This window comes from Elephas maximus, chromosome X, assembly GCF_024166365.1.
Source record: "Elephas maximus indicus isolate mEleMax1 chromosome X, mEleMax1 primary haplotype, whole genome shotgun sequence".
NCBI classification, from domain to species: Eukaryota; Metazoa; Chordata; class Mammalia; order Proboscidea; family Elephantidae; genus Elephas; species Elephas maximus.
In genome coordinates, this window is record NC_064846.1 from 163979198 (window position 1) to 163992730 (window position 13533).

General features: G+C 41.7%; 1 protein-coding gene across 2 annotated transcripts in view; it reads left to right on the forward strand.

Annotated features, from left to right (window-relative positions):
* Positions 1–580: 580 nt before the first annotated feature.
* Positions 581–13533, forward strand: part of ACE2 (angiotensin converting enzyme 2) — a 45303-nt gene continuing 32350 nt past the window's right edge. For both annotated transcript variants that reach the window (XM_049873364.1, XM_049873365.1), the window contains exons 1-2: positions 581–766; positions 12505–12663. In XM_049873364.1, coding sequence (XP_049729321.1) covers positions 581–766; positions 12505–12663 — 345 coding nt within the window. The remainder of the gene's footprint in view (positions 767–12504; positions 12664–13533) is intronic.

The following is a 13533-nucleotide window of genomic DNA, read 5'->3' on the forward strand; positions in this document are numbered from 1 at the left end:
AAGAACAAGGGCCCGGGCATTTATTTAGGAAGGGAAAATACTACCCAAGTGGAGGGTTTCTATGAATATGAGCCTGAAATAAAAAGAAAGGGAGGGATAACTGACTATTAATGGAGTTGTCTGAAAAACATGTAAGCAACAAGATTACTCCCATGATCCATAATCATAGGCATCTTCTGTCACTGTAAAATTTTAGCATCTTCAGCGTATCTTTAAAAAGCTTTTTAGGAACATATTAACCATGTATAAACATTTTGATTTGTCCATAAAGTGCTGAGAGAGTTATGGTTCTCTAGGATTGACAAAATAACATTTGTTTATTTTATTTACTTAGAAAAAGTCATTCTAAAATCTGCTGATATATCTGTCCTCTCCAGGATAAACTCTATATTGGTTCAGCAGATTGTTGACTGTGTTTTCTTTTTTTATTTCTTCTTCTTCTTCTTTTTTTTTTTTTTTGGTCTTCCCTGCTCAGTGCCCAGCCCAAGTTCAAAGGCTGATGAGAGAAAAAAAAACTTATGAGGATTTTTTCCTCTAGGGAAACTTGTTCAGTGGATGGGATCTTGGTGCTTGGGGAAAGATGTCAGGCTCTTTCTGGCTCTTTCTCAGCCTTGTGGCTGTAACTGCTGCTCAATCTACCACCGAGGATCTGGCCAGGACCTTTTTGGACACATTTAACCAAGAAGCCGAAGACCTGTCTTATCAAAGTTCACTTGCTTCTTGGGATTATAACACCAATATTACCGACGAGAATGTCCAAAAGATGGTAAGTTCTTATGATGACATAGGGGTATTCTTTGCTTCTTAAAGCGTAGGTTACTACCTGTAAAACTAAAAAGAGAAATCAAATAAATGCTCTTAGCTGTGCAGTTGGGTATTTGCTTCCGTCTCTCTGAGTCTGGAGTGCCAGATGACAAAACATCGTTGACATTGGGGTTCATTTGGAATATTGTTACAAAATAATTGTTGGTCTCAGTCCAGATTCTTGGAAAACAGTGAACATGCTTTATAGAGTCACCACCATAATTCTCATTGTAGATAGAGTTTTAAAACATTCTTGTGGGAATGTCATCAGTTATTGAGTTAATAATCTCCCCAAGCCTACAATACCAACAAGAATATCTAAAGACTCTACAAATGATACATTAACCGAAAAATGCAACTGGAGGCTTAGTGGAAGGGTTAGCTAGTAATTAAGCTAACCACAGGTCGGGCGAAGCTGGACTGGTGACTGCCTCCTCTCATGGGAGCTCTGAGGGACTTCCAAAGGTCACAGAATCCATCCAGAGCGCTCCAAGAAAAGCTATAATTAACCCAGTTCTGACAAATAATCTGCATGCCTTGGGAAAGCAAGATGCTTCTTTTGACAAGTGCCAGGATGTAGGGACTTCCTTTTCGCACATACCGCAAAGCAGCCTCCTCACACATTTAAGTGATGGAGACTCGAACGTGACTTAGGAGCAGATTTTTCATGGCACTGGCATAGAAACACAGTCTTTCAAAACTATTGTTCAGGAGCTTTTTATTTTTTCAATGATCAGTGGATTGAACGCTTAAATTAAATTACTGCCATTCACAAATCTGAGACCTATTGCCTCATTTGAAATCCGCCAAGAGAATGTTTCTATTTCTTTAAAAAAAAGCTCAGCAAAATCCAGATGTTGACAGCCTCGCGTTATCACAGGAGATGATTTTTCTTGTCTCATATTTCCGCCTTTTCTCTCTTCACATCTTCATTGTTTCTCTTCCTCAGTTTAAATTTGGTATTTGTTGGAGGTGACTGTAGTGTATTGTGTATTAGCTAAATTGTCCTGGGTGGCTTTGAAAATAGGCGTACCAGCTTCATGCCTAAGTGTTTTGGAGTCAGGCTGCCTAGGTTCAAATCCTGACTCCACCACTTTTTAACCATATGAACTCATGCTAGTTAATGACCCTCTCTGCACCTTAGTTTTTCCATCTGTGAAAAAGAAGACAATACTTACATCTGCCTCATAAGGTAGCGGCAAAGACTGAATTAATCCACAAAGCCACCAGAATAGTGCTTGTGTGAGGACAGGACAACAGGAAGCCGTCGTCCTCATTGCTGTGAGAGCGAGTTATGATTGCTGAAGAGGCAGGTAGCACTTCTATTGAGCACCCAGATGCTGAGAGCACATCTTATGGAATGAGATGTAACGATGCATGCAGAAACCATGGTTGGATCCTTCTGTACCATTACCTTTGAATTGTACCGGCTGATTAGAGCAAAGGCCAGGAACGAAAGGGCATAAATCACGCAGTGTGGCTAAACTGCAGGAAAGTATGAACCCTTAAAAGGAAAAGTGAAAATATTTCAATGCAAGAAGCAAGCAGGCTGGTCTCTCCTGCCTCAAGTAGTGGTGAAAGGTGAATTAGTGCACTTTGGTACACCCGTGTGGGTTTACCTGCGTAAGGAGGCAGTAGGGGAGGTGAAAATGACTCTTCCTTCTATTCTCTGATTGCGTGTGTTGAGATTGCCCTGATGCACTGGGTACTGTGGGAGGTGCTACAAGAGGTCCCAAGATGAGCAGGCTGCTGAGATCTGGTATCCTGCAAGGGTAGTGGGTGCACGTTAGTGCTGTCAAGTGTAAGTGCCTGGTGCTTGGTCTAGGTGTGGATTCCGGGGCCAGACACCCTGGGTTCAAATCCCAACTCCGACTCTTACAAGCTGCAGGGTCTTGGGCAAGTTTCTTAGCTTCCTTGAATCCCAGTTTTCTCATCTATAAAATGAATATGATGGTCATAATTGTTGGTGGTGGTAGCTGCCATTGAGTTGGCCCCTAACTCATGGTGACCCCACGTACAATGGAATTGGATCATTGTGATCCATAAAATTTTCATTGGCTGATTTTTGGAAGTAGATTGCCAGTCCTTTCTTCCTAGTTTTAGTCTGGAAGCTCTGCTGAAACCTGTTCAGCATCATAGCAACATGCAAGTCTCCACCGATAGATGCATGGTGGCTATACATGAGGTACATCGGCCAGGAATCGAACCAGTCTCCCTCATGGAATGGGAGAATTCTACCACTCCACCACCACTGCCCCTGATAATCAGAATATGATCATAATCATAATAATATCATATATATTGTACCATGGGCTATCTCAGGTGGGCAGTTCTAAAATAAGGATTTATCTGAAAAAGTCAGGGAACCAGAAGTCTCCTGCCTCTGAGGCTGTTTTTTTTTTTTAATTGTGTATTAGGTGAAAATTTACAGAGCAATTTAGATTCCTATTTGATAGTTTGTACATAAGGTGTTTCATGGTCTTGGTTTCATTGCCTGCAATGTGTCAGCGCTCTCCCCATTTCCACCCTGGGCTCCCTGTTTCCTTTCATCTGGATTTTCTACCCCTTCCTGCATTCTCATCTTTGCTTTCGGGCAAATGTTGTCCTTTTCATCGCGTATAATTGATTGTTCTAAGGAGCACTTTCTTCTCGGGTGTTACTGTTTATTTTATGGTCTTGTCTATGGTTTGACTGGAAGGTGGTCTCCAGGTCTCCAGTTCAGAAGGGTGTCTTAGGGCCATAGTCTCTGGAGTTCCTCCAGTCTCTTTCAGACCAGTAAGTCTGGTCTTTTTTGTGAATTTGATTTTTTGTTCTACATCTTTCTCCCTCTCTGCTCGGGACCCTCTATTGTGATCCCAGTCAGAGTGGTCGGTAGTTCCGAGGCTGTTCTGAGATCCACAGGACGGATGCTGAGGGAGAATGAACTTGAAGGCAACGTGGTGTCTGGAAGCAGCCAATGGTCCTTTTCTCTGCCTGCTCCTTGGCCTGCATGTAACAGAGAACTCAGGATGAAGAATTGAGAAATACCTACTTCTGCCTGTGTACTCGACAGCAAACCTTTCCTGCACAGAAATGAGAATTTGTTCCAATAAGTTTACCTACTACTGGCTTCATCCTTTGTTTCATCACAGACCAAAATCCATTCTCCTAAGGCATGCGCTAACTCACTACACTACATTAAAAACAGTGCAGATTTATTTTAATGAGACTATCTCATGGTCTAGTTTCTCAGTCTGCTTTGGGGGTAACTCTAAATGAACTTCTTGGACAGAGAAAATAACTTGCTCTGTGTCATGAATTGAATTGTGTCCCCATAAAATATCTGTCAACTTGGCTAGGTCATGATTCCAATACTGTATGATTGTCTACCATTTTGTCATCTGATGTGATTTCTTTATGTGTTGTGAATGCTATCACTATGATGTAATGAGATGGATTCATGGCAGCTATATTTATGAGATCTACAAGATTAGATAGTGTCTCGAGCCCATCTCTGTTGAGATATAAAAGAGAGAAGTGAGCAGAGAGACACGGGGACCTCACACCACCAAGAAAGCAGTACTGGGAGCAGAGTGTGTCCTTTGGACCTGAGGTTCCTGCACTGAGATGCTCCCAGGCCAAGGGAAGATGGATGACAAGGACTTCCCTCCAGAGCTGACAGGGTGAGAAAGCTTCTGCCTGGAGCTGATGGCCTGAAATTGGACTTGTATCCTACTAGACTGTGAGAGAATAAACTCCTCTTTGTTAAAGCCATCCACTTGTGGTATTTCTGTTATAGCAGCACTAGATGCCTAAGACACTCTGTAACTCCCAGTCTTGAACATTTGCTGACCAATAACCCACTCAACTACTAGCAGAAAGGTTGGTGGTTCAAACCCACCCAGAGGTGCCTCCGAAGACAGGCCTGGTGATCTGCTTCTGAAAGGTCACAGCTTTGAAAACCTTATGAAGCAGTTCTACTTTGCACACCTGTGGTCACCATGAGTCGGAACTGACTCAATGGCAACTAACAACAACAGCAAGCTGAAAATAAGTAAAATATCTGAAATTGCCAATAATATTTTTAAGATCACTTAGTGTTTCTAATCTTCATTTTGTGATACCTTGATTATTTGAAAGAAGTTTTGTAAATTCTGAAAAACATGTCATAAAGCAGATTTTTGGAAGATCATTAATACATAGACAAATATTTGAAAAAAATGATTCAAACTATAACCAAAACATAATTTTGCCACCAAAAGTTGTGATAGATAGTAAAATTACATAAACTGGAACTGGTCTAGAAAATCCATGGTGTATATATGTTGGCTGTTCTTGAGAGCTGATGAAGAAAAATCACTGAAGAGAAATCACTTTTGACTCAGGAAAAGGACCTGGAAGTCATTCAAAGTTGTTCCTCCCGAAGACTTCAACTCAATAAGTTTCCATTACCACAATGGCTAGCATCATCCAGAAGTTTCTGGAAACGAAAGAGAGGACATTACCCCATACATGTAGGAACACAATGCTGGTAGTCATGCTTAAAGGAAGAATTTTGGAAATGGAGACTGTTTCCCCAAAAGAGCAACTGGAATGATTAAGGGAATCAGAGGGGGTTAGGAGGGAAAGCACAAAGCCTGACTCAAAAAGAACAACAAGAAAAATAGTATGAGATGGAACAAGAATGAAGAGTACTCAAGTTTATTGACCAAATCTCTTCATACTAGAAAGATGGTGCTTATGACAGCTCAAAAGAGATAAACTAACATAAATAGAAGGAAGTGCCTTTTACGTTACAGGTGGTAAGACTGGTAAGACTTGTAAAACTGGGCCATTCTTTAATCTAAAAATGTGAGACATTGAAAACCATAAATAGGTTTTAGAAGTATTTAAGCAAATGTTTGGATTGTAGATTCCCTGTGGTCCAGGAAGTGTGCTAAATTGCACTGATGGCCCCAGTTTTTCACCCAGCCCTGATTCAACGTCCCAGGTCATGTCACTTTGCAGCCATCCCACTGAAGAGGATGTGACTCTGTCCTTCACCATGTGCCTTTCTCTGGCCAATGGGGCGTGAGCAGACAGGAAGCAAGCAGAGGCTTGGAATGGACTTGAACATTGGGGCTTGTCCTTTGCACCTCTGCCTTTGCCTTGAGAACATACCTGGGGTAGGAAGCTGAAGAATGAAAGACACATGGTGTAGTTGGCCCAGTAGAAGCCAACCCCCAGAGTCACGAGCAATTTCAGCCAAGGTCAGTAGAGCTGCCTGCCAACCCCCAGTGACTCCAGGCACATAAACCACAAACGCTATGCAATTGAGAGTTTTGGTTGTTTGTTATGTCATATTATTGTAGGAATAGATAACTAATAAAGGAGGGGAAATTTGGGCTCTATGACATGTATTTCTTCTCATTTTGAGTCTTGCCACATTAGCAAATGAAGGTCCCGAAAGCTTTACTCCATCCACATCATTAAGGTCAACTATACTTTGAGGAAGCACCTCTTTCCCAGTCATATTTTGAGTGTCTTCCAACCTGAGGGGCTCATTTCCCAGCTCTATATCAGACAATGTTCCACTGCTATTCATAAGGTTTTCACTGGCCAGTTCTTTCAGCAGTAGATCACTAGGTCTTTCTTCCTAGTCTGTCTTAGCCAGGAAGCTCCACTGAAACCTATCCACCATGGGTGACCCTGCTGGTATTTGAAATACCAGTGGCATAGCTTTCAGAATCACAGCAACACGCAAGCCACCACAGAGTGACTCAAAATGAGAAGAAACAGCTGCAAACATCCATTAGTAATTGGAATGCAGAATGTATGAAGTATGAATCTAGGAAAATTGGAAGTTGTCAAAAATGAAATTAAATGCTTGAAGAGTGATATCCTAGGCATTAGTGAGCTGAAATGGACTAGTACTGGCCATTTTGAATCAGACAATCATATGGTCTACTAGGCTGGAAATGGCAAATTGAAGAGGAACAGCATTGCATTCATGGTCAAAAAGAACGTTTCAAGATCCATCCTGAAGTACAATGCCATCAGTGATAGGATAATATTCATACATCTACAAGGAAGACCAGTTATTATGACTACTATTCAGATTTACATGCCAACCACTAATGCACTAAAGATGAAGAAATTGAAGATTTTTACCAACTCCTGCAGTCTGAAATTGATCAAACATACAATCAAGATGCATTGATAATCACTGGTGATTGGAATGCAAAAACTGGAAACAAAGAAGAAGAATCAGTAGTTGGAAAATATGGCCTTGGTGATAGAAATGACACCGGAGATTATATGGTAGAATTTTGCAAGACCAACGACCTATTCATTGGAAATACCTTTTTTCAACAACATAAATGGTGACTATACACCTGTACTTCACTGGATGAAATATACAGGAATCAAATAGACTACATCTGTGGAAAGAGACAATGGAGAATCTCAATATCATGAGTCAGAACAAAGCCAGGGGATGACTGTGGAACAGACCATATATTGCTCATATGCAAGTTCAAGTTGAAGCTGAAGAGAGTTCAAAAAAAGTCCACAAGAGCCAACATACAACCTCGAATATATCCCACCTGAATTTAGAGACCATCTAAAGAATAGATGCATTGAACACTAATAACCGAAAACCAGAAGAGTTGTGGGATTACATCAAAGACATCATACATGAAGAAAGCAAAAGGTCATTAAAAAGGAAGAAAAGACCAAAATGGATGTCAGAAGAGACTCTAAAACTTGCTGTTTGTGATGGTTAAGGTTGTGTGTCAGCTTGGCTGGGCCATGCTTCTCAGTGGTATGGAAGTTATGTAATGATGTAATTTGGCAGTTCTGTAATGATGTAATCTACTCCATGATGAGATCTGCTTAAGCAGCCAATCAGTTGAAAGGGAGTTTCCTTGGTGGTGTGACCCGCTTCTAGTATATAAATGGATGCTCTAGCAAGGCTCTTGCTCTGGATCCTGCATCTGACTCATCAACATCTGACCTCCAGTTCTTGGGACTTGAGGCAGCAGCTTACAGGCCAATCTTGGGATTCGTCAACCTCTACAGCCTGTGAGCCAGCAGCCTACTGTCTGACCTGCCCAATCTTGGGATTGTCAACCCCTGCAACTACATGAATAAGAAGAAGCCTCGAGCCTGACGCTTGACCCACAAACTTGAGACTTGCCAGCCTCTACAACTGTGTGAGCTATTTCCTTGAGATAAATCTCTCTCTCTCACTAGTTTTGCTTCTCTAGAGAATGCGGACTAAGACATTCTTGAATGTAGAGTAGCTAAAGTGAACAGAAGAAATGAAGAAGTAAAAGAGCTGAACCAAAGATTTTCAAAAGAAAGGTGATCCAACAGAATGCAGAAGTTATCAAGCAATATCAATATCACAAGCAAGTAAAATTTTGCTGAAGATTCAAAAACGGCTGCAGCAGTGTATTGACAGGGAACTGCCAGAAATTCTAGCAGGATTAGGAAGAGGAAGTAGAAGGAGGGATATAATTGCTGATGTCAGGTGAATCTTGGCTGAAAGCAGAGAATACCAGAAAGATGTTTGTTGTTGTCGTTGTTAGGTGCCGTCGAGTCAGTTCCGACTCATAGAGACCCTGTGTACAACTGTGTGGATCATAACAAATTATGGATAGCATTGTAAAGAATGGGAATTCCAGAACACTTAATTGTGCTCATGCGGAACCCGTGCATAGACAAAGAGTAAGTCGTTGGAACAGAAGAAGGGAGTACTGGGTAGTTTAAAATCAGGGAAGATGTGTGTCAAGGTTGTATTCTTTCACCATTTTTATTCAATCTGTATGCTGAGCAAATAATCCGAGAAGCTGGACCATATGAAGAAGAACATGGCATAAAAGACTCATTAACAACCTGCGATATGCAAATGACACAGCCTTGCTTGCTGAAAGTGAAGAGGACTTAAAGCACATACTGGTGAATATTAAAGACTACAGCCTTCGGTACAAATTACACCTCGACATAAAGAACACAAAAATGTTCACAACTGGACCTATAAACAGCATCATGATAAATGGAGAAAGTATTGAAGTTGTCAAGGATTTCATTTTACTTGGATCTACAATCAACGCCCATGGAAGCAGCAGTCAAGAAATCAAATGATGCATTGCATTGGGCAAATCTGCTGCAAAAGACCTCTTTAAAGTGTTATAAAGCAAAGATGCCACCTTGAAGACTAAGGTGCACCTGACCCAAGCCATGGTGTTTTCAATCGCCTTATATGCATACGAAAGCTGGACAGTGAATAAGGAAGACTGAAGAAGAATTGATGTCTTTGAATCATGGTGTTGGAGAAGAATATTGGATATGCCTTGGACTTCCAGAAGAATGAAAAAGTCTATCTCAGAAGTACAGCCAGAATGCTCCTTAGAAGCAAAGATCAAGGGACTTGGTTTCACATACTTTGGACATGTTGTTAGGAGGGACCAGTTTCTGGAGAAGAACATCATGCTTGGTAAAGTGGAGGGTCAGGGAAAAAGAGGAAGACCCTCAAGGAGATGAACTAACACAGTTGTTACAACAATGGGTTCAAGCGTAACAACGATTGTGAGGATGCTGCAGGACCAGGCAGTGTTTCGTTCTGTTGTATCAGGGTCACTATGGGTCAGAATCTATTCGATGGCACCTAAAAACAACATGAAGTGTGTATGTTCTTATCCTATCAGGAAGACATTATTGAGGACAATCTACCATTCCCAGATTGTCCCCTGGTATAACTTTCAAAGTCAGATTATTGGGCTTGTCAATCTATGGATCTGACCTTGAATGGAAATCCTTATATCAGGTTGTGAGGAAATACTTTAAAATAATAACCCAGTTGCTGTTAAGTTGGAGTTGACTCATGGCGACCCCACGCGTGTCGGAGTGGAATTGTGCCCTGTAGGGTTTTCAGTGGCTGATTTTTTGAGTAGATCGCCAGGCCCTTCTTCTGAGGCACTTCTGGGTGTACTCAAACCTCCAGCCTTTGGTTAACCGTTTGTACCACCTAGGGACTCCCTCAAGTAGGTTAGAAGTTAGGAAATCCGGTACTTTTCTGACTTGTCTGTGCTGGCTTCAATGCCTTGGGCGAATCATTGGCCCATTTCTTTGTCTCTTGGAATGTAAGGAGATTGTGGGGCCCAGCCAAGATTCCCCAGCGGATAACAATTGTGAATGGATAAGTTACATCTGTGGAGGGTTAGATCTGACTCGACATGAGTCACGTGATTTGGAAGCCTTGTTCATACTAGTTTTCCTTGGTCATGAAAACTTTATAATGTCCTGTTTAGTGATGTAACCTTGGTGAAATTGAACTTGAGCAACTCAAAATGATAGGTTGAATTGCATCCAAATATGGCGCAATTACTAATTGATCAAAACACCTGGTGGTTAGGACTCTGACTCATGACCCATGTGTGTCAGAGTAGAACTGTGCTCCATAGGGTTTTCGGTGTCTGATTTTCAGAAGGGGATCACCAGGCCTTTCTTCCAGGTGCCTCTGGGTGAACTCGAACCTCCAGTCTTTCAGTTTGCAGCGAGTGAGTGCATTAGCCATTTGCATGGCCCAGGGACTCCAAATTAGGCATAGAGTTAGGGCTCAAAGGAGCAGGATATCTTTTCTTTATGTCTAATTTAGGATTTTGCATCTTCAGCCCCTGAAATTACAAAGGATCTCTCACAGGATGGGAACATGGTATCCACTGGTGATGCAACAGTTAAGTGGTTCAAACACACCCAGCGACTCTACGGGAGAAAGACCTTGTGATCTGTTTCGTAAATATCACAGTCAAGAAAATTCTATGGGGCAGTTCTACCCTGTCACCCAACAACAGATACCCAACAACAACAGCAATGGTTATAGGAAGGAGGTCAGAGGGTATTTGGATTCCTGTGGCTGTCTTGAACAATGTGTGTCTTGCCCCAAACCCCCATCTATGGCTGCAGAAACTTCTGTTGTTTTAGTTGCTGCCCATCCCACTTTTGTGGGATGCTGCCTATTTTCTCTGTATGGTTCCTTGGAACCCTGGAGCTGTGTAAATTGCTGTATGTGTATTCATTTCATGTATAATTCAGGTCCAAAAAATTATATGTAGCTATTTACCAAGGTCTAAATGATCTGATTGGTACTACTATGATTCCTTGCATAACTGCTAGGCCATCTGTTTCGTCTGGTCTTGGGAGCCTTAGGGTAAAGATACAGAAAAAAATTGTAAATAATATTAAAAAGGATAGCTTGGGAAGGAATAGTATGTCTTCAGGGACAAAGTGCAAGGCAATATAAGGGAAGTTCTTTGTGATATAAAGTGTAACACTTGCAGGGTAGTAATGATAAATAAAATCCAGTCTGATGTTCTCGTTCAACATTCCCGCATCCTGTATAATTAAAAGTGTTCTAAGACTGAGGAATTTTGAGTTGTTTCTAGAGTAGATTGAGAGTAAAGTTATTCCTGTAATTTGGTATCAATGTTTTACCAGATATTTTGCTTGACAGTAAATCATCCTAGATTGAGTGAAGAAGGTTAGGAATTGAGAGCATGGTGAGTTGTATAGATGACTGTGTGCTGGAGGCCCCACTTCTGGTTAACTCCTCCCCATTCATGTATCTTAGAAAGAAGACTAGAGTGTGCTGAGTACAATCTATAGGGCAGTGATTAGAACATTAGCTTTGGAGGTAAACACATCTGAGTTGACACCCTTGTTCTTTCAGTTGTTAGCTATGTGATCGAGGGCACATTACTTACCCACTCTGTGCCTCATTTTCCTCATTCGTGAAGTGGAAACAATAACTACCTCCCAAGGTTGTTGTGAATATTAATTGAGCAGTAGTTCCTGAAATTCATGGTGACCCCATGTGTGTCAGAGTAGATCTGTGCTCCATAGCGTTTTTACAGTTGTGACCTTTTGGAAGCAGATCGCCAGGCCTGTCTTCCAAGACAGCTCTGGGTGGGTTAGAGCCACCAACCTTTTGGCTAGTAGTTGAGCACTTAACCATTTGCGCCTCTCAGGGACACCGAGGAATCGACTCCATGGCAATTGGAACTAGGGTTCCTGAAATGTTGTGAGTGCTCAGTAATCAGACAAACCCTTTTCCATTTTTCACTGCCGCTATTTTCTTTATCTCTTGCCTGTCCGCTGCTGTCCTTTCAACATACCATTTCCATCACGTTACACCCCTATTTGGTTTCCTTTGCTGGTAGACAATCACCATAGCTGCTAAATGGCCATATTCTGGGAAACCTTCATTTGGGATCATAATTTAAGATCAGCATCTCTGGGCTAAGTCATGGCACCTAGGAGCTTCCTATGAAGGGTCTCATTGCTCATGGTTCCTATCGTCATCACCATTAAGTCCACTCTGAATTCTGTTGTGTTCTGTCTTTAGAACATCTATCCTCGAATCCTTGGCCAACTCACCCACGTCACAGCACTAAGACTACACATTCCAGGGTCCCACAGTGTTAATCATCTCTGGGAATTCACTTGCAGTTCTGGGGACAGGACTCTGGGGGAAGAGCTAGGCAATGGGCCAGAAAGACAGAGTGACCAAGAGTGGCCTCATCACCCTTAACCTAAGCCTTGACCTTCAGCAAAGGAGAGGACTAAACCGCTCAGGAAATATTAGATGTTCCACCAGATGATAGTTTTTGGACTTTATCTTTTGTTCTATCTGTTCAAGCTGCACCACTCTGACTTCACTTTATTTTTTTGTTGTTGTAGAATGATGCTGAGGCCAGATGGTCTTCCTTTTATGAGAGACAGTCCCAGCTTGCCAAAGATTTTCCAATAGAAGAAATTTCAAGTTCCATAATCAAGCTTCAGTTGCAGGTACTTCAGCAGAGTGGATCATCGGTGCTGTCACCAGACAAGAGCAAACGGGTACGTTTGTGAATATTTTACCGCTGGGTTCAAGAGTTGAAATATGTGGGAAATATTAAATGTTCCTATCACTCATGGCCACTTCCTTTATCTGTATGGATAGTAATGTTGACTTTAAACAAGAACCCTGTGTCTAAGTAGGGTGGCCATATAATTTATCATCCAGACTGGGACCTCCCCCTTTTTTTAATTGTTATAAAAATATAGATACCACAACATTTGCCATTTCAACATTTTTCATGTGTACAATTCAGTGAGATCAATTGCACCAGTCATGTTGTGCAACCATCACCAATATCCATTGTCAAATTTTCCATCGCAGTAAACAGAAACTTGATGCCCTCCCTTTCACCCCTGGTCACTGCTATTAAACTCTGATCTCTAAACATTTGCCTACTGTAGTTATTTCATATTAATGAGATCATACTACATTTGTCAAACTGGGACTCTTTTGAGAGTGGAAGAGTGGAAGGAGGAGCTGGTAGTAATTACATTAGGACATAGTTCAACTGGGATTGCCTCAGGCCATCTGGTGCGTATGGACACCCTTGCATGTCATATTCCTGAAGACCAGGCTGTCTGAAGAATACACTTAATCTATGTCAGTGGTTCTGGGGACATTTGGCAAATTTTGGTTGTCACAACTGGGAGGTGTGATTGGCACCTAGTGGGTAGGAATGCTGCTAAACATCCTACAGTGCACAGAAAGCCTCCCAACACAAAGAATTATCATCGTCCAAAAGGTCATTGTGCCAAGCTTGAGAATCCTTGTACTTTGTCTAATCCTTCTCCCTTTTGATTCTTAACTCTCCCCTGCAACTCCCTTAACAAGTAGCTAACAGCTTCAGTTCAGGAATGGGTGGTTCGCCT